We start from the raw sequence: 24,258 nt of genomic DNA, 5'->3' as shown, positions 1-24,258 counted from the left end.
ATGTTCCTCGACTTCGCTCGTCAACTCCATCACCAATCATCTATCGTTTTCTACTTCAAACTCTGCTCTGCTCTCTCTCTCTCTCTCTCTCTCTCCAAAATGATTGAAAGCACCAATTTTTTTGGGTTTGTCGAGTTGGGTTTTTCTGGGGTCGTTGATTCTTAAAAATCTAGGATGTTGGGTTTTTCTAGGTTTGTCGTGAATTTGGTAATGGAAGTGTAGTTCTTGATTGTCATTTTTCGGAAAGATTCGCAGGAAGATAGCTTCAACAGCCCCATCTCCGAATTCTTAACAAAACTGCCAACTGGTTGGCTTATTGTAAATATAAAAAATAGGAGGATATTAGAGAAAATATTTGAAATCAATAAAAAAGAATAAAAAATATAATATTTAAATGATATGAAAAAAAAATAGATAAACTTATGTATGGTATATTATAAAAATCAATATGTAAAATAGAAAAAATGAATTTTAATGATATATTTTAAAGAATAAGATGAAAGAGCCATTGTGAGTGCTCTTAGCTGTCATCTCTCATTTATCAATCTTTTGTTTTGAATTTTTTTTGGGCGTCAATTTGGCCTATGGGTGTATATTACTGTCCCTTGTTTTGCTTGATTCTGTACTCCTTTGATTGGAGACTAACTTATTCCTCGGCCCCTAATTCAAAATAAAAATTTTATATACAATTATTTTTTAGTATTTTTTACACACTCAATTAATGTGATTAGTTATATTATTTTTTTTAAAATATAAAATAATTATTTTTATCAATCATATTAGTAAAGTACATAAAAAGTACATTAAAATAATTATATGTAGTAATTCTCATTCTTTATCATCTCAAGTTATGAATTTTAACTCTATGCTATATATGTGGCTCTACACTTTCCAACAAGAACGGATTGCTTTTTAAAAGAACTTTGCATTTATGTATACATCTGCATTTAGAGCAATGCATTTATTCTATGATAAGGCTCTCTTATCACATCTCATTATTATAATATTTTTATATTTTTACACAAAATATAATAAATAAGTCAATTTTTTTTAATCATTAATGCATGATGTGGAATCGAAGGTTGAGAGACGTCTCGTCAATAAAGCCGGTTTGAGAAGTCATTGGTTTTCTGGGGGAGAATTTATAATATTGTATAGAAATTGGCTCCCAAAAAAATTTATAATTTTCTTATTTTCATGTATTTTTTAAAATTTTGTAAAATTTCAATACACATAAAAATATTTCTCTCTGATTTTTTCCTATATCCCCTAGATTTTGTATAATTTTTATATATTATCTATTTTTAAAAGGATATAGCCCCACTAAAATTAAATTAAAACTAAGATTATGAGAAATAATCAACTATTAACATTGACCCAAAAGTTTTTTATCATGTAAATTGAAAATATATAAAAACATATAGAATCCAAATTGAAAATATAAAAAAAAAAATGGTTTAAGATTGATGATTTATACGATAAATAGTGGAAATGATTTATACTCTAAATTTCATTGAGGAAGGAAAAGTTTATTTAAGATCTCAATTTTAACATTCTATGCTTGATGTGATGTTGAAATATATATATATATATATATATATATATATAGGTAGCACTTAAACCTCTCAAAATTTTATCAAAAATAAAATAAAATAAACCTCGCAAAACTTGAAGGATTGCTCATGTTAAATTGCTATCGTTTAAATTTGAACAAGGCGAATACAATTTGGTTATATTGAATTGAAGTGTTAGATCATGCATTCACGTGATAAAATTGGATTCTGAATCAATAGTTTAGTTTAGTTTTTATTCGAACACGATCCGAGCTCAACTACTTTTTTTAGAATTGAATTTTATGTTTCTTATCAACAGCTTAAAATTTAATATTCTAGCAAGCTCAAACTTGTTCACCCATCGCTTTAATTATTTAGATAAAATAGATATATAGATAGATAGAGCAATAATAACATATATAGGTACGGAAGCCATTAAATACATATATCCACCAATATTCCAACTAACTATCGCACACACTTTATACACACACGTCACTGCATGTCTTTATTTCTGTATTTTACATATCTTAAATGCAATTTAAGGAAGAGACATATATGTATCTAAATTCGAACCAAGCTATTTCGCACGTTCAGTTTGGCATTGGCTTGGACTTCTCGTCGCTCATGGAATTAGGCGAGAGCTGCAAAATGCACAAATATATAAATATATAAAATCTGATTAATTTATTAGATCATTCACTAATCAGATCATTCAATTTTAATTCATTTCATACCAAATAAGAAAGACAACAAAATCAACTTACCTGTTCTTCGATCTTCTTCATCATCTTCAGCGTTTCCAGAAACAAGTACTTCGAGCCCTGGTATGTTGGACCAGTCTTCTGAACGAGTAACGAGTTTACGACATTCTTCAATTTTCAATTTTCTTAATGTTTTCATATGATGAATTCCCTCGGGTAAAGATGATAGCTCTTTGCAATCAATGATCTCCAATGTCTGAAGTGATTTCATAGTTGGCAACCACTCCGGCAAGGCCTTGAGATTTCCACACCCCTCGATATGTAGGTACTTTAAAGTGTTTGCAGATCCTAAGAGCCATTCAGGTAAAACCTCCAACTTTGGCAACTTTTCTATACACAAGATTTGGAGTTTCAAATTGAGATCCTGTGCATCTCCTCCTCTTCCTCCTCCCGTCAAATCCATCTCTTTACAATCAACAATATACAATGACTCTAAAACAGTTAGGTGCTTGATAATAGGTAGCAAATAGGTCAAACTTTCACATCTTGTAAAAACCAATACACGAAGGTTGGTGAGGCACCTATCCATCTGTGGAAATAGGCATTCGAGTCTTGGACATTCGACAACCACTAAAATCCGAAGAGAATTAAAGCAACATGCTCCATTCTCGAGTAAGCATGTATCTTTTGTTGTTATTGTAATAAGCCTAAGGTTGATCAAGTTCCGTATATCTTTGGGCAGTCGTTCAAGAGTAACACATCCCTCAAGTATCAAGGTTTGCAAATTGTGTAGCTTACAAACGGAATTAGGAAGCTTCTTGATTGATTCATTACCAGATAAGTTGAGATATCTCAAATGCTTTTGAGTACCAATGGAACTTGGCAAATTCTCAAAATTTGAATCACTTAAATCAAGGAGCCGCAAGGACTTGAATCTTGAGATGCATGCTTCAACTGAGGACATATGGGGTTCGGTTTGGTAAATGATGGTCCGCACACTAGTTAACTTATTTGGAGACTTTGAAACTCGTAGGGGGCCATCGTATGAAATTGACAAATGACGAACTGTTGAAGCAATTTCTTTGTTTTCAGAGTCTATTTCCAACCACTCTTCATGGGCAATAGAGAGCACAAGGTCATGGACAAGATCATGCATTTTGAAGAAATAATACAACCCAAATTCTTCAAAATCTTGAAAGAAACATCTTGACATTAACTCCTTAATATACAAGTCTCCAACATCTTCTAACTCTTGTGTTTTGTTAACGGGCAATTGGAGGATTAATCCATGCGCCATCCATTGTTGAATTAAAACGACATTAAAAAATTCATGATCCTTTGGAAAATTAACGCAATAGGCAAGGCATCGCTTCAGATGAATTGGCATTTGATTATAACTCAATTGTAATGCAGGTAAGATGTCCCCCTCCTTTTCTTCCAATTCCCAAATCTCGTTATCTCTAACCAAATTCCACTCCCTTTCATCAACTTTTGAATAAAGCATACCACCTAAACTCTTCACGGCCAATGGAACCCCTTTACACTTTTCCACTATTTCATCAGCAATTGATACCAAGTTTGGATGTCGTTTGTCTTCTCCTTCCTTGAATGCACATTTCACAAATAAAGACAAACATTCTTCTTTTGGTAGACCATCTAATGGATGCATGTAAACAGGCCCGGAAATGGAAGAAACATTGTGAATACGTGTCGTTACGACAACGACACTTCCATGGGACCCTCCGTTAAGCAAATCTGTCAATTCAATCCATTTATTTCTATTTTCATTCCAAACATCGTCTAGGACCAATAGAAACCTTTTATTCTTTAAAAAGTCCCTCAAGCTTTTTTGCATCATATCTACATTACTTGAATTCTTATCAACTCCATGGCCAACAGATTTAAGGATTTCTTCCATCAATCTTGTAACTCTAAAATCCGTAGAGACACAAACCCACATTCTTAATTGAAAATGACTAACTACGGTTTCATCATTGTAGACCAACTTGGCCAGTGTAGTCTTCCCCAGACCTCCTAATCCCACTATGGAAATTACATTAACATTTCCATCGGCCTTCATCATAGCCTCTATGATTTTTTCTTTGTCCAAATGCCTACCAATGACCGATGATTCAACACCGGAATGAGTCATTTCCCTCCACTGAGGCATGACATGCACCTCTTCACGCTGTTCAGTGAGATTAAATTGATCCTTACTAGTATTAATCTCATCTAACCTCTTTCTAATGTCCTTGATTTTGTAAGCCAGTTGTAAACGGGATGAAAGTGCCATAGAGGAAGAAAAGAAATGTCGTACCTTTGGACTAGTGCTTCCGTATGCTGTAATCGCTTGCTTCCTTAAAGCTTTGTACTCAATTTCATCCACCACATCCTCTGCATCATATAAGATATCTTTGAGCTGCCGAAGCCAGATGCTCAATTTGGGATTGCTTGCTTGCCTGTCTTCAGCATCTAAGAGCACGATTTTAATGATGGAAATAGTGCGTTCAATCTTTTTCAGGTCGCTCTGGAGACCCCATGCCAAGCGAAGCTCTTGATAAACTAGAGAGCCTAATTTCTGCAAGAGACTACCAGCGAGGCCATAGGCAAGATCAACCATGTTTGCCAATGGGATTTGCAAAACTAGAATGGGGTTGTTGTTACAGAAATTAAGCCTGTGAGGCCTCTCTTTCATATAGTTAACTCTTATATATATATAGTTAATTCATAAAAAAATTATATGCAAACGGTTATTTCAACTATTGTGAGGTAAAATATAAGTGAAGATAATGCAAATTATGTCTTAACCTGCAGACACAAGTATCATTTAAATGCTTTTCTTGTGTGTTATTCTTCTTTGGCTTTTCGCTTTTTCCCCAGCTTTAAAAATGAGGTCTACAAGTTATAGTTATCTCTATCCGAATTACATAAAAGTAGTGCTTGTATAATAAAATTGTAGAGCATCTTGTCATTAGGGAGGCTTGGGTTGGCATAAAGAACCTTGCCTTTCCCTTTTCCGGAAGAAATTCCAAGTTAGATGCCCACGAGAAACAGATCGAAGTTTGCTTTTTCTTTTTCCTTTCGTTCCTTCAAGGAAGGCAAAAATGGGTGCGAAATAGACTTAGGAAAGTCATGCAGGTATCGGGATTTGTCATATCAAATAGAGAACTACTGTATATGTCTACACAACGGCCTTTTGGTATATTATTTGCTGATTTTCCAAGTCTGGGTTTGTGAACAAATTGACTCGAAAACAAAAACTGACAGGCACATCAGTATTACAAACATGATAAATTACCTGAATTTTTAGAAGTTTTCTATCTTTCCCTTAGTTTTTTATTTTATTTTATTTTATTTTCTTCCCTTTGGAAGAACTCTCCTTCATATATAGAACAATTTTTTTCACTCTCCTTCATAAAAGACTTGCACGAAGCTTATACATAATTTGGAGCTTGTATATATATCATTTCTCTACATCACACAAAACCCTCTCTGGTTCTAGTTTGTCGAGGGAAGAATTATTGTTTAGCTCATTGAATCTGGACTTTTTAAAGGATTTTAACTCCTGTTTAAAAATCTTCAAACTGATCACTAGGGTTAATGCATATTAAGTTTCAACTAGCCTGTTTCTCCCTTCCGTCATCATAACTCCTTTAGTACTCTAGTATACGTGCATAAAGCCAGATTTAAAATTTAAAGAAATGCACAATCAGCATAAGTTCTAAAAATAATTAAAATCTATACATTCGAAAAAAATAAAATAAAAAATTACAAATATTTTTAAAAAATCAATTAAATTAAAGATAAAAATGTGTAAAAAATTTAAAATCTTAAATTAAAATTCTAAAAAGATATAAATATCATAAAATTATAAGCTGATTTTTTTCTGAAAATAAATAAGAGGTAAAATTAAAAAAAATTTATATGAAATAAACTAAAAAATAATTTAGTATAAAAATAAACAACGAAAGACATAGTAAAATTTGGATGAAAAAAAATCATAAAAATCATAAACCATTGGGCGGCCCACCAGATCAGGCGGCCGAGGGCACTAGCCACCCTCTGATCGTTTAATTATTTTATGATTTTTAGGTAATTTCTTCAAAGTTTTATTTTATTTTTAGTTTATCTTAATTTATGGAACAATTTTTGTTATTATTTTCTACATCTTGTTCTTCCACGTATAAGATCATTATATATGTGCAATCCTAATCTAAACTAGAAGGAGATTTCATGGAAACAATTGGGTTCTTTTAGTAATAATGACATATTAATCTTTCCATTCTCAATCAATTATTCTCACATTTACATAGCAGTAAAGCATGTTATTGAACTTCGTACGGAGCCGTAATCAAGCTGGCATTGGCTATTAATTGAACTCGTGGCTCATAGAATTGGAAGCTGCATATAGGTAGATATAAAAATTTATAGATTATTTATATTATATTTTATTCCTTTATCTTCAAATTGTGATAAGCAAACTTGAATTTTGTATATGTGTGTGTGTGTGTATAAAATGATTATATTGTTAAGGATTCAAGTAACATGTTTAGTATTAGGAGTATGATTTCCTTAATTAATCTCTTAAAATATTCTCATTTAAATGATAAAGATAATAATATAGTATTAATAAATAAGAAGTTATTCAAGCTTATACGAGTCAAGCCGAACTTTATATAAGTTGTATTGTTTAATAATCCATCATAATTAATTTATGTTCACGAATAGTTCATTTAATATAAGAATTGAGTCCATCAAACTTGAGTTGATTTGAACATACTAAACTCGAGCGACTGGTCGAATAATATTAATATTGTTTATTTCCCGCCCTAGTCACCAATATATAGACATCAACGCCCATATTAATGTTTACATGGCTTAATCCAAATTAAAAAGATTGGAATATTTGAAATCTAAGAAAGGAACGTATATATAACTTCCAAGGGATCAACCTAGCTAAGTCATGCCTGCACTGAATTGTAGAGCATCTTGTCATTTGGGAGGCCTGGGTTGGCATAAAGAACCTTGCATTTCCCTTTTCCGGAAGAAATTCCAAGTTAGATGCCCATGACAAACATATCAAAGTTTGCTAGCTTTTAATTCTTTTTCCTTTCATTCCGGCGTCAGAACTCCTTTAGTCTAGTTTACATACATATAGCCAGATTTAAAATTTAAAGAAATGCACAACCAGAATAAGTTCTTTAAATTTTATGATTTTCAGCCTATCAATAATTAATATGTGGGGAAGTAAATTTTTTATAAGTTTTTATTTAAAAATCACTCTCTCAACGCGATACTTATCATAGTTTCAAGTCAGCCTTCAATGTGGCCAATTGCATATTGTATTTATTTATTTTATCTCAAACCAAACTTTCTCCAAATTAATTGCAACTCAATATGCCAATACAATAAATTCCTCATTTACATCCAACTCTCATTTATGTTTAATAACGACACAAGTGCTTCTATGACTAAAAATAAACAAGATCGAAAGAAGTCATAACGGGTCATCTTAATCAAGATTAAAAAGTTCAAAAATTAAAATACCATGTATTTTGATGGGTCCATGAGCACACTTCGAGTCGACTTTGTACTGTAATAGAGAATTGGTTAAAAGGATTTTTATTTTTTGTATAGAATGGTAATCATATTTTCCTAGTGAAAAAATAAAATAAAATAAAGAAGGAAAACAAGCCGGGTTGGGAAAAAACCCTATTCTTCAAAAACAAAGTTCGGGTCGAATATTCAAGAGTTTGTATTTCGGAAGTCACTTAAATTGGGTCTGGTCCGAACACAATTTGTTTGCCAGGTCGGGTCGGGTGAACGGTGCTAAGTATCACGATGGGTGATGGATGGTGGTCATAAAATCGGTTGCATCAATCACAACACCCTACATCGAAAGCACTTGGCCATCAATGGTGGTCATCCAATCAAATTCGGAAACTTTTCTGTATTTAACGGCATTTGGTCCTGATTACATATAGGAAAATGCTATGTTGCTCCCCCAAAGTGACCTCTCACTTTGGCCGCTAGTGCAAAAGTATGTTTTTTTTAATATTTAAAAAAAAAAATACACTTTTGCACTAGCGGTCAAAGTGAACAGTCACTTGGGGGGCAGAGTAGTAGCACCCCTTACACATATACAAGAGCAATGAGCTTACATATCTATCATTCTTTTATTTTCCTGAATGTAAATAGCTAACCATAAAGAATGAACAACCAAAAGAATATATAGTTACACCAAATACATGACACAGTGGAGTATTTTCTTAACTAAGTTGATTTTGGAGGTTGAAAATGACTCAATATTGTAAGACATTGCTGCTTTCTCCTAGGTTAATAATATTAACCATGCGTACGAGGATCGAGGTCAATCAAGTGGCTGATTGGTTGGCCAAATAAAGAGGTGAGAGGATCATCATGTGTATATGTCAATTTTTCCATTGTTTGCAGAGCTTCAAGAAATTACATGAACAATGAGGCTAGACATGAAAGACAAAGCATGTTTGCCAAATATATATACATAAGACTGTTAATCCAGATCAGGTTTTTTCAGGCTCGATCTGAAACCCGGATAACCAGATTTCGAATGTGATTTCCGGCTTAGATATAATCCGGTCCAAAACCCAGATTGACTTACCCGGTTCTATCCGGTCCGGACGCTGTTAAGCATTTCGGATACCATATTTAAAACCCGGTACCCAATTTCTATTTAAAAAAAAAAAAAAAACTCAGTACGCTAATGGATAAACCATAAAGAAATAATGAATTATTAACATTGACCCCAAAGTTTTTTTTATCATATAATATTAAGTTTCTTAATATAGAATCCAAATTGAAAATATAAGAAAAATCATTTAAGATTGATGATTTATACGATAAATAGTGGAAATGATTTATCCTTAAAATTTCATTGAGTAAGGAAAAGTTTATTTAAGGTCTCAATTATAACATTATATGCTTAATATGACACCAAAATATATAGATTTTACATGAAATTTGATAAACTAGCTTAAATATTAGAATGAGATAAGACATTCTAAACGATCACATGATAGTTTCTATGAAGAAAATAATTTTTAACTATTTTATATTTATGAAAATAATAATGAATGAATATTAATATTCTATGAAATACTATAATAAAAAATCTTACACAGCTATTAAATTGTATTTTTAAAATTTTTATTTCTACTCTAATTTTTGAATTATCGAGATTTAATTTATATACTATTATTGAATAATAAACGAAAAGTCAATCAAGCTAGTCAATCTCGAGCGATTGCGACCAATTGCGCACCGAAAGCTTAGGTGGAAAATGAAACGGAGCGTTTAAGAGACTTTTGGGATATCTGGAGCGGGAAGAAATGTTCAATCGACTGATGGTGCGCATCTCCTCCCCATGTTTTCTAAGTCCTTCCCCATCTGAAGACTAAAACCATCCCTAACCCTAACCCGTCACAGTCCCTCCCAAACCTATAAATTTTTCAGGGACTTCGCAGCATCTGGAGCAAAACAAATTTTCAAAATGGTGCATTTCAAATCAGTCTCATTTTGTTTCTTATGTGTACGTATCAACCGTAGCATTGATTATCTAAGTGATTGTTTTTTCCTAATGGCAGGAATTCAATATTGAGAAGTTGCAACTTGATGAGGTAGAGAAGAAGAAGATCTAGCAAGAGTATGAGCGGATAGAGAAGCAGGTGATAAGGGTTAGAATTTTATAATTAAGTTGCTTAAATGAATGATTTATTTTATCAAATGAGAATTGAGCACTTAATTATACATCAAATTCTAGTATTGAATGTCAAATTAATTGATGCTAATATTTTGCACACGTAAAGTTCTATTTGCCTTTAAAAGTAATATACTTTTAATATACTACAGGGCATTATGAAAATACTAGAAAAAAAAAAAAAACCGACTGGATGTGGAGCAGGACAGAAGAGGGAATCAACACAAGATGCAGGGACAGTTTCGGGTGGCATGGGATTTCTCCATGTTTATTTTGTTTTAACTGGGGTGCCGAAAGGAGCATGACAAAGGGCAGACCAGACCTAAAGGCAGCAGAACTGGAGCCACGGCTGGAGCACACCGAAGAGACCTGCAGAGGAAATCAACGCAGAGAAAGGGGCAGTTTCAGCTTTTGGACGAAACTTTATTCTTCATTTATTTTTTTATTATGGGGGGTCCCTCACACATGGGGTAGGGCTGAGTTTTTTCTTCTTACATTTTCAGACCCTAGAGGCGGCTGGAGAGAATTATTTTTTTTTCTTTTACTTTTTCGTTTTCGAGAGGAGACGGCACTTCAGTTTTTTTTAGTTCATTTTTCGTTTGGAACGGAACTCTGGGGGATTTTTTTTCATTGCTTTTCGTTTCCAGACCTGTTCGGCGTCTTGAGTTTTTCATAGTAGTTCCCTTTTTTTTTTCTTTCCAGACCTGTTCGGCGTCTGGAGTTTTTCTTGAGGATTTATTTTTTTGTCTTACCTTTCGGTTCAGACCCTGGAGGCAGCTTGTTATCTTTTTCTTTTGGTTTTTACGTTTGAGTTTGTAGGAGACGGCCTGAAGCTGCTCTCTTAGTTTTAGTTCTATTTGTGTTTTCGTTTCCCAGTTTTCTGGACGTTTATAGGGGCAGTTTTTATTTTGGCTTGCTTAGTCTTTTACGTTTACGAACAGACGGAGCTCTCCCTCATTCTCGTTGGGGATTTAGTTTGATTTTTTTTCCTTTTTTTGGCTGGTAGAGACGGAGACCTTGGCGGCTTCATTTTTACTTTTAATATACTTGCTTTCAGTTTTCGTTGGAGGGGAACCGAAGGACGGACGGGTTCTCTCTTTTTGGTTTTGATTTTTTTGCTTTTCCCGGTTTGAGTTTTTGGATCTTTGAGTGGAGGCGGCTTGTTTTATTTTTCTTGTGTTTACATTTTCGTTCTAGCAACCTGGGCAATTTCTTATCTTCTGCAGTTGCGTACTGCACAGCAGCTTCATCTGGTTCTATTTCTTTGGTTTATTTCTCTCTTGTTATGTTTATTTCAATTTTCGGTGGATGCAGAAATATTTAGAGAGGATATTCATTTTGAAATGTTAGGCTAATTTCTAAGCCTAAGTTTTGGGGAGTAACCCGTATTTGGATTAGAATTGATATCTCACATTTCATCCATTGATTTCTTTTTCATACTCTATTGTTTTGTGAAACAAGTTATATTTGTGAAAGTTTAGAGTGCTTCTTGCTAATCTTGATTTGTTGTTGATGTAAAGCACAACTAATGCTTGATTGTGACTTAAGACTCCATAGTTTTCTTTCCTCTTACATTGACTAAACTTGTTTTGCAACTAGGTAGGATTTTTTTTTGGGTAAACTATAAATCGGACTTGAATTGTTTTAACTTCCAGTCATTATCTTTTTGAATGAGTGAATGATTGAATAAAAAAAAATTGAATGTGAGTAATGTTCAATTCTAATTCATGAATGGGTGAAACCTGAAGTTTAGGTGTTTGATAAATTGTTTCTTAGAATCCTTTTTTTTTTAAATCCCAAGTATTTTTTTTTTTTAGTTTAGATTTTTGCCACTTTTATTTTTCTTGCACTTATTTCTCTAGCACTTATTTCTTTACTTACTTCTTTTAATTTTACAAGTTTTTAGATAATTATTCCGTAAAAAATAGATAAAAGATCCAAAACATTTTTCATTAATCCACCCCACATTAGCACATAAATTCCATTTTCTTGTTTCTTTTCTTAGTTGTGTAAATAGCCCCTTTTACAAACACGCCCCTCACACAAACACGACTCATTATTTACTTGCTCTTCATGAACATTGTTGTCCCTATAGAAATGACCTTGGAACTCATCCATGTACTATTTTGACAGCTTCTACGCTTGGAAGACAAAATTATAAGCTGATCAGCTGGTCAAAGTTCGAAAGAAGATGTAACTTGTTTTGCCTGGAATGCTTATTTGATTTCTCATTTTTATTTGCACAACTACTTTATTTCCTCACATTTTGTAGTTCGGATTACTTTATTACTTTTCTCATTAATAAAGTTCTTCTTTATTGATTAAAAAAAGAAGAAGAAGAACATAATGAATCGCTGAAATGCTATTGTTAGGGGCATTTGTTTTTACCATAAACATAGGATTCAACGTATGGAAGAAGGTTTTGGAAAATAATTGTTCTTGTAATTTATTGAAACAAGAATGCTGGGGATAACTGATTGATCCTTATGTTGGTGCGTTGCAGTGAGTACTCGATGCAGCTTAATGCTTCTCAGATAAAAGTTCTTCAGGCTCAAGATGATATCGTTAATTCCATGAAAGAGGCGGTATCCAAGGAGCTTCTGAATGTGAGCCGTGATCACCATGTATATAAAAGGTTTCTAAAGGATCTGATTGTTCAGGTCATCAAAATCTGACTTCCCGAATTTGTGTCTTCTAGTATAGTACAATTTTAGAAATCATATATTGGTAGTCATGATTAACTTGCTTCGGCACTTAAGACGGCCGTGGAGTTGCATTTACATCTATAGATCCTGTAAATTTTGTTCACAGTTCTTGGGTATTTTCTGAGTATAGAAAGTACATGCTTTGTTTTGTATGCATTGCTACAATCAATTTTGGTTGTTAAATGCACAAGAGGTCAATCCATGTAATCTCCAATGGATGCTGAAATTGCTACTAAGACAATGAGAAGTTGTTGATTTTGTGTTCCAGAGTTTGCTCAGGCTGTGTTCTCTGATATTGCTACTAAGATAGATTCTGTGTTCTAGAGTTTGCTCAGGCTGAAAAAGCCTACTGTTTTGCTGCGTTGCCGTGGAGATGATCTTCAATTGGTGCAGTCTATGCTGGATTCAGCCGCACGGGATTATTCTAAGAAAGCAAATGTTCATCCACCTCAGATAATAGTCGACAATATTGTCCATCTCATGTGTATGGAGTAGATCATTTTGAATGTATCAACTGTATTGATACTTCCCAAGTGTTTTGGTTATGATGTACAAAAGGGGTATTTGTACATTCATTAAATTAACCTTTGTAATGAAAAGTTGTGTAATGAAAACAACTTAGTGCACATGGTTTTGGAGAGATTCCATTGAAATGAGAAACAATAGTTCTTGAATTGAGTTCATAACTGGCAAATATTACAGCAAATGAAATACAAAGTAAATGAATATACAACAAATATTACTGGTCTCAAAAAGCCTAGTATGACTTTTTCTCTAACAAAAAAACAGCTTCCTTCCTTCTGACCCCAAGATTGTGGATTTGGGCGACTGTTGACGAGGTCGAACTTGCTCAAAAATAAAACCTCAAATATGCATCATGTGCAATCTTCACTCAAGCAAGAAACCTGTGAAGTGGAAAAAATCTATTAGTGGTAAGTCTTAAGGTTGGGTTTGGATGTTGGGTTGAGTTGAGTTGAGTTGAATAAAATATTGTTAGAATATTAGTTTTAAATATTATGAGTGTGTTGGGATTTAAAAACGTTAAATTCTTTATTATATTTTATATAAAAATTTGAAAAAGTGTATGTGGATTTGAAAAAGGTGTAATGATGAGATGAAGTGAGTTGAGGAAGGTTTGGTAACCACAAGTGGAAAAAATATAACCTGGACATAATAACCTGCATCTTATACAAAAAAAATATGCATTGGAACGGGGAATCATGGTCTTCAAGTGGAAACCATATAACCTGGATTTAATAACCTGTTCTCCAATCATCGTATGCAATCAATATAGTTTCTCAGTTGCAAACCACTACAAGCAAATCCCAAAAGTACTCATGAACATTCCTATCAAGATGATGCAAGCTGAAAGACTAAATTGTTAATGCAGTACTCATGAACATTCCTATCTCGATGATGCAAGCTAGTGAACTTCTCTTTAAAGATGAATAATCATTTCTTTTTTTGGGTAAAGTAATTGTGAGAATAGTAGTTATATTTAAAGTTGATTAATTATTCTTTACTTCAACATTGTTAATTTACAGAGTTCCACTAGCTATCTCTTGTAAAAAACCAGGGCATATAGATGGTTTTTCGTGGAAAACGTTTGAAGGCTTTTTTTTTTTTTTTTTTTTTTGTGTATAGGCAATTCTCTATTGACAAAGTAGTAGGCTCTCAAGTTATGGATGTTGAAAAAAAATTCTCAACTTTTATTGTCTGGTCAGTTCAATATACACAATATGTAGACAAATTGCATCATGTAGATGATCCCTCCAATTAAATCCAGAATGATCAAGTGCTTGGTGAGTCATCAGCACTGTAGAAAAAGGTATCATCAAACCTACCTATTATTTAATAGTCTTCCTTTTTAACCATTTCATCAACATGAATCACAAGATGTGTGAGTACTAATATGGCTCTGAATTTTGGCTAACTTTCTCGAGAAAATAACCTCATGGAATTGGCTTTAACTTCCATTTCTTTTATGCATTTTTCATTCTTCTTCCAAGCAGTTCCTTATCTAAATAATTGCGAACCCACATCATGAAGTTCTCTCCCTTGTAGTTAAGCATCAAACCCGATGCCAAATGATTATCCAAATACATTAGATTTCTATAGAGACATGCATGCCCATATTGATCCATATATTCATACATACACAAGTCTGGATCCAAGATTTTTGAGGTACCTTTGTTTCCACTCCCCAGGAAAATAATGTGTGCAGCTTTTTAAACTAAAATGGGTGCAAGTTGTATATGCTTTTAAAACAAAGGCTAGTGGGTTAATAATGCATTGTTTTCTACGAAACTCGATATTTACAGATGAAAAAATTTTTGAAGGGTGGAAAAGACATCGTCATAGGTCAAAGCGGAATTGTTTCCATCAGTTGGCACTTTGCACAAAACTCAGTCTTCTTTGAGTTAAATCTTGTCAAATTCACACATTGATGGAAAATGCACAATTGTTTTACAGCTGTAAAACACAGCATTTTCAGAGATAGAGTGACCAAACAAAAATATAAAGATACTGCAACATATGCTGAAATATCTCACATGTTGATCTAGTTTACAAAAAAACAACAGTACCAGGTTCTTCTCCCTACAACGCCGTCACAAACTACCACTCATTACTCTTGGTTTCTCAAAACTTGTAGAATCGAAAGCAAGGAAGTAACCCAAACCAATATTTTATCCGAAGAAAAATAAGAAGTGAAATACCATGGCCAGTTACAAAAGAAAGCAAGGAAGGTCTTCGCATGCGGAAGAACTGGGCCTTAATAGCAAAGCGAACGCCGTTTGCTGCTTACATCTACGGTGGGGCAGGACCAATTCGTTGGTCCTTCGTCCACTAGCTGGTAAAGATGCTCGAGTGACCATCAGAGCTTTCGATATCAGGTTGGCAAGAAGATCGAGAGTTAGATCGAGACTAAATACAGAGAATGATCAGAAGTTAACCTTGGCAGATCTTCCTGAGCGGATTGCGTGCGCCTAGTTCTCAGCGAATTTGTATTTTGGATGAAAATGGTTTCTCCCTGCGAATTCGTATTGGAAAAATCTACTTAAAAACACAACCGTGCACTAATATGTATATCAATTTAATGTAATTGATCAAAAAATAAATTTTATTAAAAACAGTGTTAATTTAAATTTTAAATATGAAATAATCAGTATTAATAAGCAAATTAATACAGCAATTTTACTTGTATATAACAAAACTCATTCGTATTTTTCTATTCTTCACTCTTTTTTTTGGTTTTTGAAAAGCCACGTTAGCCGATCGGTGCACAAACGGTACACATTGCTTGTACAACTGTAGTCTTTTTATTTTTATTTTGTAACACTCACCTATATGTCTTTTATTTTTGGGCGTCAATTTGGCCTATGAGTGTATATTAATGTCCCTTGTTTTGCTTGATTCTGAACTCCTATGATTGGAGACTAACTTATTCCTCAGCCCCTAATTCACGTCATGTTTATTGTTATTTTTTAAAACAAAAATTTTATATGCAGCTATTTTTTAGTACTCCTTACACACTCAATTAATATGATTGGTTGTATTATTTTTTTAAATATAAAATAACTATTTTGACCAATCATATTTGTAAAGTACACAAAAAGTATGTAAAAGTGACTATATGTAGCAATTCTCATTCTTTGTCATTCAAGTTATGAATTTTAACTCTCTGCTATGTGGCTTTACACTTCCCAACCAGAACGGATTGCTTTTTAAAAGAACTTTGCATTTATGTATACATCTGCATTTAGAGCAATGCATTTATTTTACGATAAGGCTCTCTTATTACATCTCATTATTACAATATTTTTTTATTCTTATACAAATTAATATAATAAACAATTCAACTTTTTTAAATCTTAAAATAATAATAATATTTTATTCAACTTTCATCTCATCTCAACTCACTATCCAAATAGCACCTTAATGTATTTTTTTTTCCCTAATAATGGATTTAAATGAATTATGATCGCATTACATAAATCAAGTTGGAACTAGAAACTTTACCTTTAATTTTGATTTTTTTATTCACCACAAATGACAGAAATGTTTGATACCCTGAAAAACTCACATTCGCATATGAATCAAGTTCATGAGACATTTGTATTAACATGATTACAAATATTTAGTTGTTAGTAAAAAAATGTTAAAGAGATTAGACATATGCTCCACTTTCTACCATTCTGGTGTTGGTAAGAGTTAAAAGATTAGAGTCATTAGACCATGATGGATCCATACCGAAAGATCAATTTTGGAATCAGTGTTTGATCTGCATATTAGACTATTAACGGGCCTATTTAGATCCTTTTTTTAACAGATTTTTAAGGAAAATGCTTTGGATCCGATAATGGGATCTCAAGTCTCGATTGTTTTTTTTTATTTTTTTGACTTAATAATTAAGTAAGTGTTTTTTAATAATATTATAATTTTTTTAATATTTAAGAATAATAAAAAAATACATGAAAAAAATAATAATAAATAAATATTAATATTCTATGAAATACTATAATTAAACATCTGAAACAGATATTAAATTGTATTTTTAAAATTTTTATTTCTACGCTAATTTTTAAATTATCGAGATTTAATTTTATATATTATGATTGAATAATAACGAAAAGTCAACCAAGCCAGTCAATCTCGAGCGATTTATTGAATAATATTGATACTCCGAGCCTCATGAGTCACCATTAATCCAAATTAAAATAATAGAAATATTTGAAATCTAAGAATATTGGTACATATAACTTCTAAGAGATCAACCTATGTCATGTTTGCACTGGATGGATTGGATCAGTTGTTGCGCTAATTGAAGCTGCAAATTAACTAATTATTTAAGTATAAACTAGTTATTTGATCATGAGATAATATATATATATATATATATATATGCATGCTATGACTGTAAGCATTTCTATCTCAAAATAAACAAGCTGGAAATTCGAAGTTACAACTTATATATATATATATATATATATATATATATATAAGAGCACTCCCAATAGATGCTTTATAATGTATTTTAAAATTTTTCTTTAAAATATAGAGAAAAGTTCTCAAAATCACCTTCCATCTGATCTTCTATTTTAAAGAGATTATACAGTTTGCTACAGGGAAATCGCTACATTTGGAGGAGCCTGTACATGGTTGTAAACAATTTTTTATTCATTTCTCACATATCTATACAAACCGGAGGCAATGTAGTCAGGCTGCCATTGTCTTTGGAAATGTAATATTTTTAATAGTTTGAATATTAATTATTTGGTTAGTGGTGATATTTTAATATATATTTTTATTATATAATTTTTTTAATTTTTAAATTAATTTATATTTTAATTTAGCTTATAAATTTGGATTAATTTAAAATAGTACATAATTATATGACATTGTATATATAGAAATATTACAAATATCAAGAGATATGAAAATATCATTGATAAATAGAGAAAATATTTAAAATGAATAAAAAGTATTAAAAAGTATAATATTTAAATGATATGAAGAAAAAATAGATAAGCTGATATATAATATATTGTAAAAGTCAGTATGTAAAATACAAAAAATAAATTTAAGTGATGTATTTTAAAGAATAGGATAGAGATTCCATTGTGTAGGCCTAGAGAATCTATTGAGTGCTCTAAATCACAAAACTGCCGTTACTTAACTCATGATTCTCCTCCGATCCTCTTGATCTGCTTTCTATATAATCAATTAAGATCATCGACTTCCATGCATGCATGAATAATTAATGGTGTTGGACCAGTTAGTCTTTCGAAATTTAATGGAAATTGGGATTTTTTTTCTAAAGAAATAATAAAATATCAATCTCTGTAGTACTCATGCCAATCAATTATTCCCCCCATGCATTTACCGAACACTAGTACTGCAGCATCCATATATGTTATATATTGAAAAAAAGATAGAAAGATAGATCAGGCAATAATAACATATATAGGTACGTACAGATCAAGCAAATACATATATACACCAATCCAACTATCTCACACACTTTATACACACACGTCAATACGTGTATCTATTTATGTATTTTACATATCTTAATGCAATTACATACACTCGTGCTGGCATTGGCTTGGACTCGTGGCTGGTGGAAGGCCGATGTTGCTACTGCATGTGTATAGATATAGAAAAATTAGGGGGAGAACAATAAAATCGTGATTATTTCATTCATACTAAATAAAAATACAAAATCATCTTACCTCACCATAAGTTTCATGTCTTCTATAATCAAGTTCGAGCTCTGGTATGTTCGACCAGTCTTCTAAACAAGTATCGAGTTGATCAGAACAATAATGAATCTTCACTTTTCTTAATGTTTTCATATCATGAATCCCCTCCGACAGAGATGAGAGCTCATAGCACGAAATGATCTTTAACGTCTGAAGTGATTGTAGAGTAGGCAACCACTCTGGCAATGCCTTGAGATTTATACAACCTATGATAGTTAGGCGCTTTAAAGTGTTTGCAAATCCTAGGAGCCATTCGGGTAAAACCTCCGACTTTGGTAACTCTTCTATATGCAAGAATTGGAGTCTCAAATTGAGATCATTTGCATCTTCTCCGCCTCCCGTCAAATCCATCTCTTGAAAATAATTAATAACTAATGACTTTAAGGCAGTTAGGTGCTTGATAATAGGTAGCAAATAGGTCAAACTTCTACATCCATAAAAAATCAATTTACGAAGATTGGTGAGGCACCTGTCCATCTGTGGAAACAAGCATTCAAGTTTTGAACATTCCAACACATATAAAGTCCGAAAAGAACTAAAGCAACATACTCCGTTCTCGAGCAGACATATATCTTTTATTGTTATTATAAGAAACCTAAGGTTGATCAAGTTCCTCATGTCTTTGGGCAGTCGTTTAAGGTTTTCACATCCACCAAGCATTAAGGTTTGCAAATTGTGTAGCTTGCAAATGGAATTAGGAAGTTTCTTGATTGATTCATTACCAGATAGGTCGAGATATCTCAAATACTTTTGAATACCGATGGAACTTGGCAAATCCTTAAAATCAGAAGTACTTAAATCAAGCACCCGCAAAGACTTGGATCTCGAGTTGCATGCTTCAACTGAGGATACGTGCGGTATGGTTCAGTACATGATGGTCCGCACACTAGTTAACTTATTCGAAGACTTTGAAACTTGTTGGTCATTGTCTGAAATTGACAAATGATGAACTGTCGGAGTAATTTCTTTGTTGTCAGCATCTATTTCGAACCATTCTTCTTGGGCAATAGAGAGCACAAGGTCATGGACAAGATCATGCATTTTGAAGGAATAACACCACCAAAATTCTTCAAAATCTTGGAAGAAACATCTCGACATTAACTCCTTAATATACAAGTCTCCAACATCTTCCAACTCTTGTTTTTTGTTAGTAGGTGATCGGAGGATTAATCCATGTGCTAACTATTGTTCAATTAAAATGTAATTGTTGAATTCATGATCCTTTGAGAAATTAACACAATAGGCAAAGCATCATTTCAAATGAATTAGCATTTGATTATAATTCAATCGCAATGCAGGTAAGATGCCTCTCTCATTTTCTTCCAATTCCCAAATCTCATTATCTCTAACTGAATTCCACTCTCTTTCATCAACTTTCGAATAAAGTATACCACCTAAACTCTTCACGGCCAATAGAACCCCTTTACACTTTTTCACTATTTCTTCAGCAATTGATAACAGGCCTGGATGTCGTTTGTCCTCTCCTTCCTTGAATGCACATTTCACAAACAAAGACAAAGATTCTTCATTTGATAGACCATCTAAAGAATGTGTATAAATAGGGTCTAAAATAGAAGAAACATTGTGACTACGTGTTGTTACAACAACGACACTTCCATGAGATCCTCCGTTAAGTAAATTTATCAATTCAATCCATTTATTTCTATCTTTGTTCCAAACATCGTCTAAGACCAGTAGAAACTTTTTATCCTTTAAAAGTTCTCTCAAACTAGTCTGCAATGTATCTTCAGTACTTGATTTCTTATCAACTTTACAGCCAGTAGATTTAAGAATTTCTTCCACCAATCTTGTAGCATTAAAATCCTCAGATACACAGACCCACATTCTCAACTCAAAAAGATTATATACAGTTCCATCATTGTAAATTGCCTTGACAAGTGTGGTCTTCCCTAGACCTCCTAATCCAACTATATATGGCAATTATATTAAGATTTCTGCTTCGATTTGGGTGCATCAAACTCTTTTTTATTTCTTCTTTGTCACCATGCCTACCGATGATTGTTGAAGGATCAATAAAGGAATGAGTCTTCCCCCTCCACTGAGGCATGACATGCACCTCTTCATTCCGTTCAATGAGATTAAACTGAACCTTTTCGGCATTAATATCATCTAACCTCTCTCTAATGTCCTTGATTTTGTAAACCAATTTTAAACGGGATATTGAAAGTGCCATAGAGGAAGAAATGAAATGTCGTACCTTTGAACTTGTGCTTCCGTATGCTGTAATCGCTTGCTTCCTTAAAGCTTTGTACTCAATTTCATCTATCACATCCTCTGCATCATATAAGATATCTTTGAGCTGCCGAAGCCAGATGCTCAGTTTGGGATTGTTTGCTTGCTTGTATTCAGCATCCAAGAGCACGATCTTAATGGTGGAAATCGTGCGCTCAAGTTTTTGCAGGTCGCTTTGGGCGCCCCAAGCTAAGTAGAGCTCTTGATAAACTAGAGAGCCTAATTTCTGCAAGAGACTATCAGCGAGGCCAGAGGCAAGATCAGCCATGTTTTTCTTCAGGAAGGAAATGGATAAACTGAAACCGTATTTCTGGCCTTGGTTGATCTAATAAGACCGAGCAGGTATGAATTATTAAGGCGGCTAGCATATAAACATGATCACGATCAAAGACAGGCTACCATTCTTGCAGCTTTTGAAATTAATTAGTTTTTATATTAAAAAATGGTGCAAAATTATGTAAAATGATTAAAAAAATAGAGTTTTGCACTGCTTCAAAATTCCTAGCTTTATAACCTCTATTTCTATGATTTTTTTTCAAACGTAAAATCGGAAATATGTCCAATTAATAATTCAGTCATGAAGTAAACACTTCATTGGTAAACGTGAGATGGGGCATTCAATAAATTTTTAATTATTTGCTTCCTAGAGATAACTGGAGGGTTTTGGGCAGGACTGTAGTTCACACGTTTAGCTTTCAAAACTTAATTTTCTTGGTCCCATGCTGTTCAAAACATGTTATTATACATATATATATATATATATATTTTGTGCATTGATTCTAGAAATTGTAGGGGGCGCGTGTGAATACCTACTATTTTTTACTTTACTGAAGCAGACGACGTTGGAGGTCAGCTCATTGACAATGCCCGCCATCACTATCTTATTTTTGTTGTAAAATAACATTGTAAAATTGTATGACTACCTTGAGTTAGCAATCAAATGCACAGTGCATAGTGCCAACATAGTACTGGCATAGTGAATGGCCGACATAGCACAGTGCGCATAGTGTCAGCATAGTACTGCATAGTAACTGGCCGAAAATAGTGCCAGCATAGTACTGCATAGTAACTAGCATAGTGAATAGCCGACATATGCACAGTGCCAGCATAGTACTGCATAGTAACTGGCATAGTTCCCTTTGTACGCCTATATATATCGTTGAATTCCTTAAGAAATTCATAAGTTTCATAACTTCTCTTGAGTTCTATCTTTCTCTCTCTCTCTCCTTTTAGAAAGTTTTATAATAAATCTATCTCTCTCTTTACTTTTCAATAGTTTCATAACACGTTATCAGCACGAAAGTTCTGACGATTTTGAAGCTAGTAGTCCTCTACTTCAAGTAAGTTTTTCAATATATTTTTATGTTCCTGATTTATATATGTAGAAAAATGTCAAATCTTACAAAATTGGAATTCGTTGCTCTTGACATTTCTGGAAAAAATTATTTATCTTGGATCCTTGATGCTGAGATCCATCTGGATGCAATGAACCTGTGAGATACAATTAAAGAAGGAAATCAAGGGTCCCTGCAGGACCGTGCTAAGGCAATGATTTTCCTTCGGCACCATCTTCATGAAGAATTAAAAACTGAGTATTTAACGGTGAAACATCCACTTATTTTGTGGAATGATTTAAGGGAGAGATATGAACACCAGAAAACTGTAATCCTCCCAAAAGCTCGTCATGATTGGATGCACCTGAGGTTGCAAGACTTCAAGAGTGTTAGTGAGTATAACTCTGCACTCTTTAAAATTAGCTCGCTATTGAAATTATGTGGTGAAAAAGTCACTGATGATGACTTGTTAGAGAAGACATATACTACTTTTTATTCCTCGAATGTGCTCCTGCAGCAGCAGTATCGATAGCGAAAGTTCAAGAAATATTCTGAACTTATATCTTGTCTTCTATTATCTGAGCAAAATAATGAGCTTTTATTAAGAAATCACCAATCACGTCCTATTGGTTCTATATCATTCCCTGAAGTGAATGGTATTAGATTTACATCATTCTCAGAGGCGAATGGTGCATCTTTTCAAAGAAAAAGAGGACATGGACATGGTAAGAAAAACTATAGAAGTGGAGGTCCTAGAAGTGACCACACTAAAAGGGATAATAATAGATATACACCGTACCACCAGAAGTGGTTCATCTCAGAGAAGGGCAAAGGTCCTCAAAACAAATTTTTAAAGAAAGATGAAGATGGATGCCATAGATGTGGTATGAATGGACATTGGACTCGTACCTGTCGTACAGCCAAGCACTTGGTTGACTTATACCAATCTTCTATAAAAGAAAAAACAAAGAAATTTGAAACAAATTTTGCTGAACCATCATATGCTTTAAATTCTATAAATGGAGAAGATATTACAAGTCTTGATATTTCTGATTTCTTTGAGGATTCTAGTGGTAGAGTTGATCATGAAAGTGTTCCTTTTTAATTAATGTATTTCCTTTATCTTATTATAAAATATTTTTATATTCTGCAATGTTTTGTAATAATGAAAGTTTTATTTATTCTTTTATACTTGTTATAAATTATTGATGATATGATTTATCTGAGAATGGAAATGGAGCATCCCTGAAGGATCGCCCTAAATCAATAATTTTATTGAGTATCTCATATGAGTGATACTTGTACCAAAAACTCATTATGATTTATGCACCTGAAGTTGCATAATTGAAATTGTGGAAAGAATATATATTTGAATGAACGTCTCGAATGTGCTCCTGAAGTAGCAATATCGAGTATGCTCCTGAAGTAGTAATATGAAATGCAAACGTTCACAATATATTCTAAATTTGTGTCAGGTATTTCAGTGACTGAGCAAAATAATGAGTTTTTGATAAGAATCATTAGTCACGTCTTAGTAGATCTATATCATTCCCTGAAGTGAATGATAATGAATTTATATCATTCTATTCCCTGAAGTAAAAAGAATGATGCGTTTCATTCAAAGAAACTAAGAGATTGGACATGATAATGAATATCTTTTTGGGCCAGAAGCTCGTATTGGAAAAGCTGTAAGCTTTCTCTTTGAGATGAT

At 33.0% G+C, this 24,258-nt stretch overlaps 4 protein-coding genes and 1 long non-coding RNA gene across 5 annotated transcripts; 1 reads left to right on the top strand and 4 right to left on the bottom strand.

Annotated features, from left to right (window-relative positions):
• Nucleotides 1–1,953: 1,953 nt before the first annotated feature.
• On the bottom strand, nt 1,954–5,012 carry LOC122279538 (putative disease resistance protein RGA1). Its single transcript, XM_043090224.1, has 2 exons — nt 2,321–5,012; nt 1,954–2,197 (listed from the first exon to the last, which is right to left on the bottom strand). The coding sequence occupies exons 1-2, from the start codon at nt 4,950–4,952 to the stop codon at nt 2,187–2,189; spliced, it is 2,643 nt and encodes an 880-aa protein (XP_042946158.1). The 5' UTR covers nt 4,953–5,012; the 3' UTR covers nt 1,954–2,186.
• Nucleotides 5,013–12,173: 7,161 nt separating this feature from the next.
• LOC122279542 (V-type proton ATPase subunit E-like) lies at nt 12,174–13,371 on the top strand. The gene is made up of 3 exons (XM_043090229.1): nt 12,174–12,185; nt 12,496–12,652; nt 13,022–13,371. Exons 2-3 carry the CDS (start codon nt 12,506–12,508, stop codon nt 13,190–13,192), a joined length of 318 nt encoding a protein of 105 aa, XP_042946163.1. The 5' UTR covers nt 12,174–12,185; nt 12,496–12,505; the 3' UTR covers nt 13,193–13,371.
• Nucleotides 13,372–15,140: 1,769 nt separating this feature from the next.
• On the bottom strand, nt 15,141–15,739 carry LOC122279544. The gene is made up of 2 exons (XR_006229623.1): nt 15,652–15,739; nt 15,141–15,548 (listed from the first exon to the last, which is right to left on the bottom strand). It is a non-coding gene; the product is annotated as an uncharacterized LOC122279544 (long non-coding RNA).
• A 2,901-nt stretch (nt 15,740–18,640) lies between these two features.
• LOC122279541 lies at nt 18,641–20,870 on the bottom strand. The gene is made up of 2 exons (XM_043090228.1): nt 18,931–20,870; nt 18,641–18,838 (listed from the first exon to the last, which is right to left on the bottom strand). The coding sequence occupies exons 1-2, from the start codon at nt 19,618–19,620 to the stop codon at nt 18,836–18,838; spliced, it is 693 nt and encodes a 230-aa protein (XP_042946162.1). The 5' UTR covers nt 19,621–20,870; the 3' UTR covers nt 18,641–18,835.
• Nucleotides 20,212–21,481, bottom strand: LOC122278435 (disease resistance protein RGA2-like). Its single transcript, XM_043088623.1, has 2 exons — nt 20,974–21,481; nt 20,212–20,879 (listed from the first exon to the last, which is right to left on the bottom strand). Exons 1-2 carry the CDS (start codon nt 21,479–21,481, stop codon nt 20,212–20,214), a joined length of 1,176 nt encoding a protein of 391 aa, XP_042944557.1.
• Between the last annotated feature and the right edge of the window lie 2,777 nt (nt 21,482–24,258).

This window comes from Carya illinoinensis, chromosome 10, assembly GCF_018687715.1.
Source record: "Carya illinoinensis cultivar Pawnee chromosome 10, C.illinoinensisPawnee_v1, whole genome shotgun sequence".
Lineage (NCBI taxonomy): Eukaryota > Viridiplantae > Streptophyta > Magnoliopsida > Fagales > Juglandaceae > Carya > Carya illinoinensis.
The sequence above is the reverse complement of the archived record's forward strand: the minus strand, read 5'-3'. Positions and strand labels throughout refer to the sequence as shown.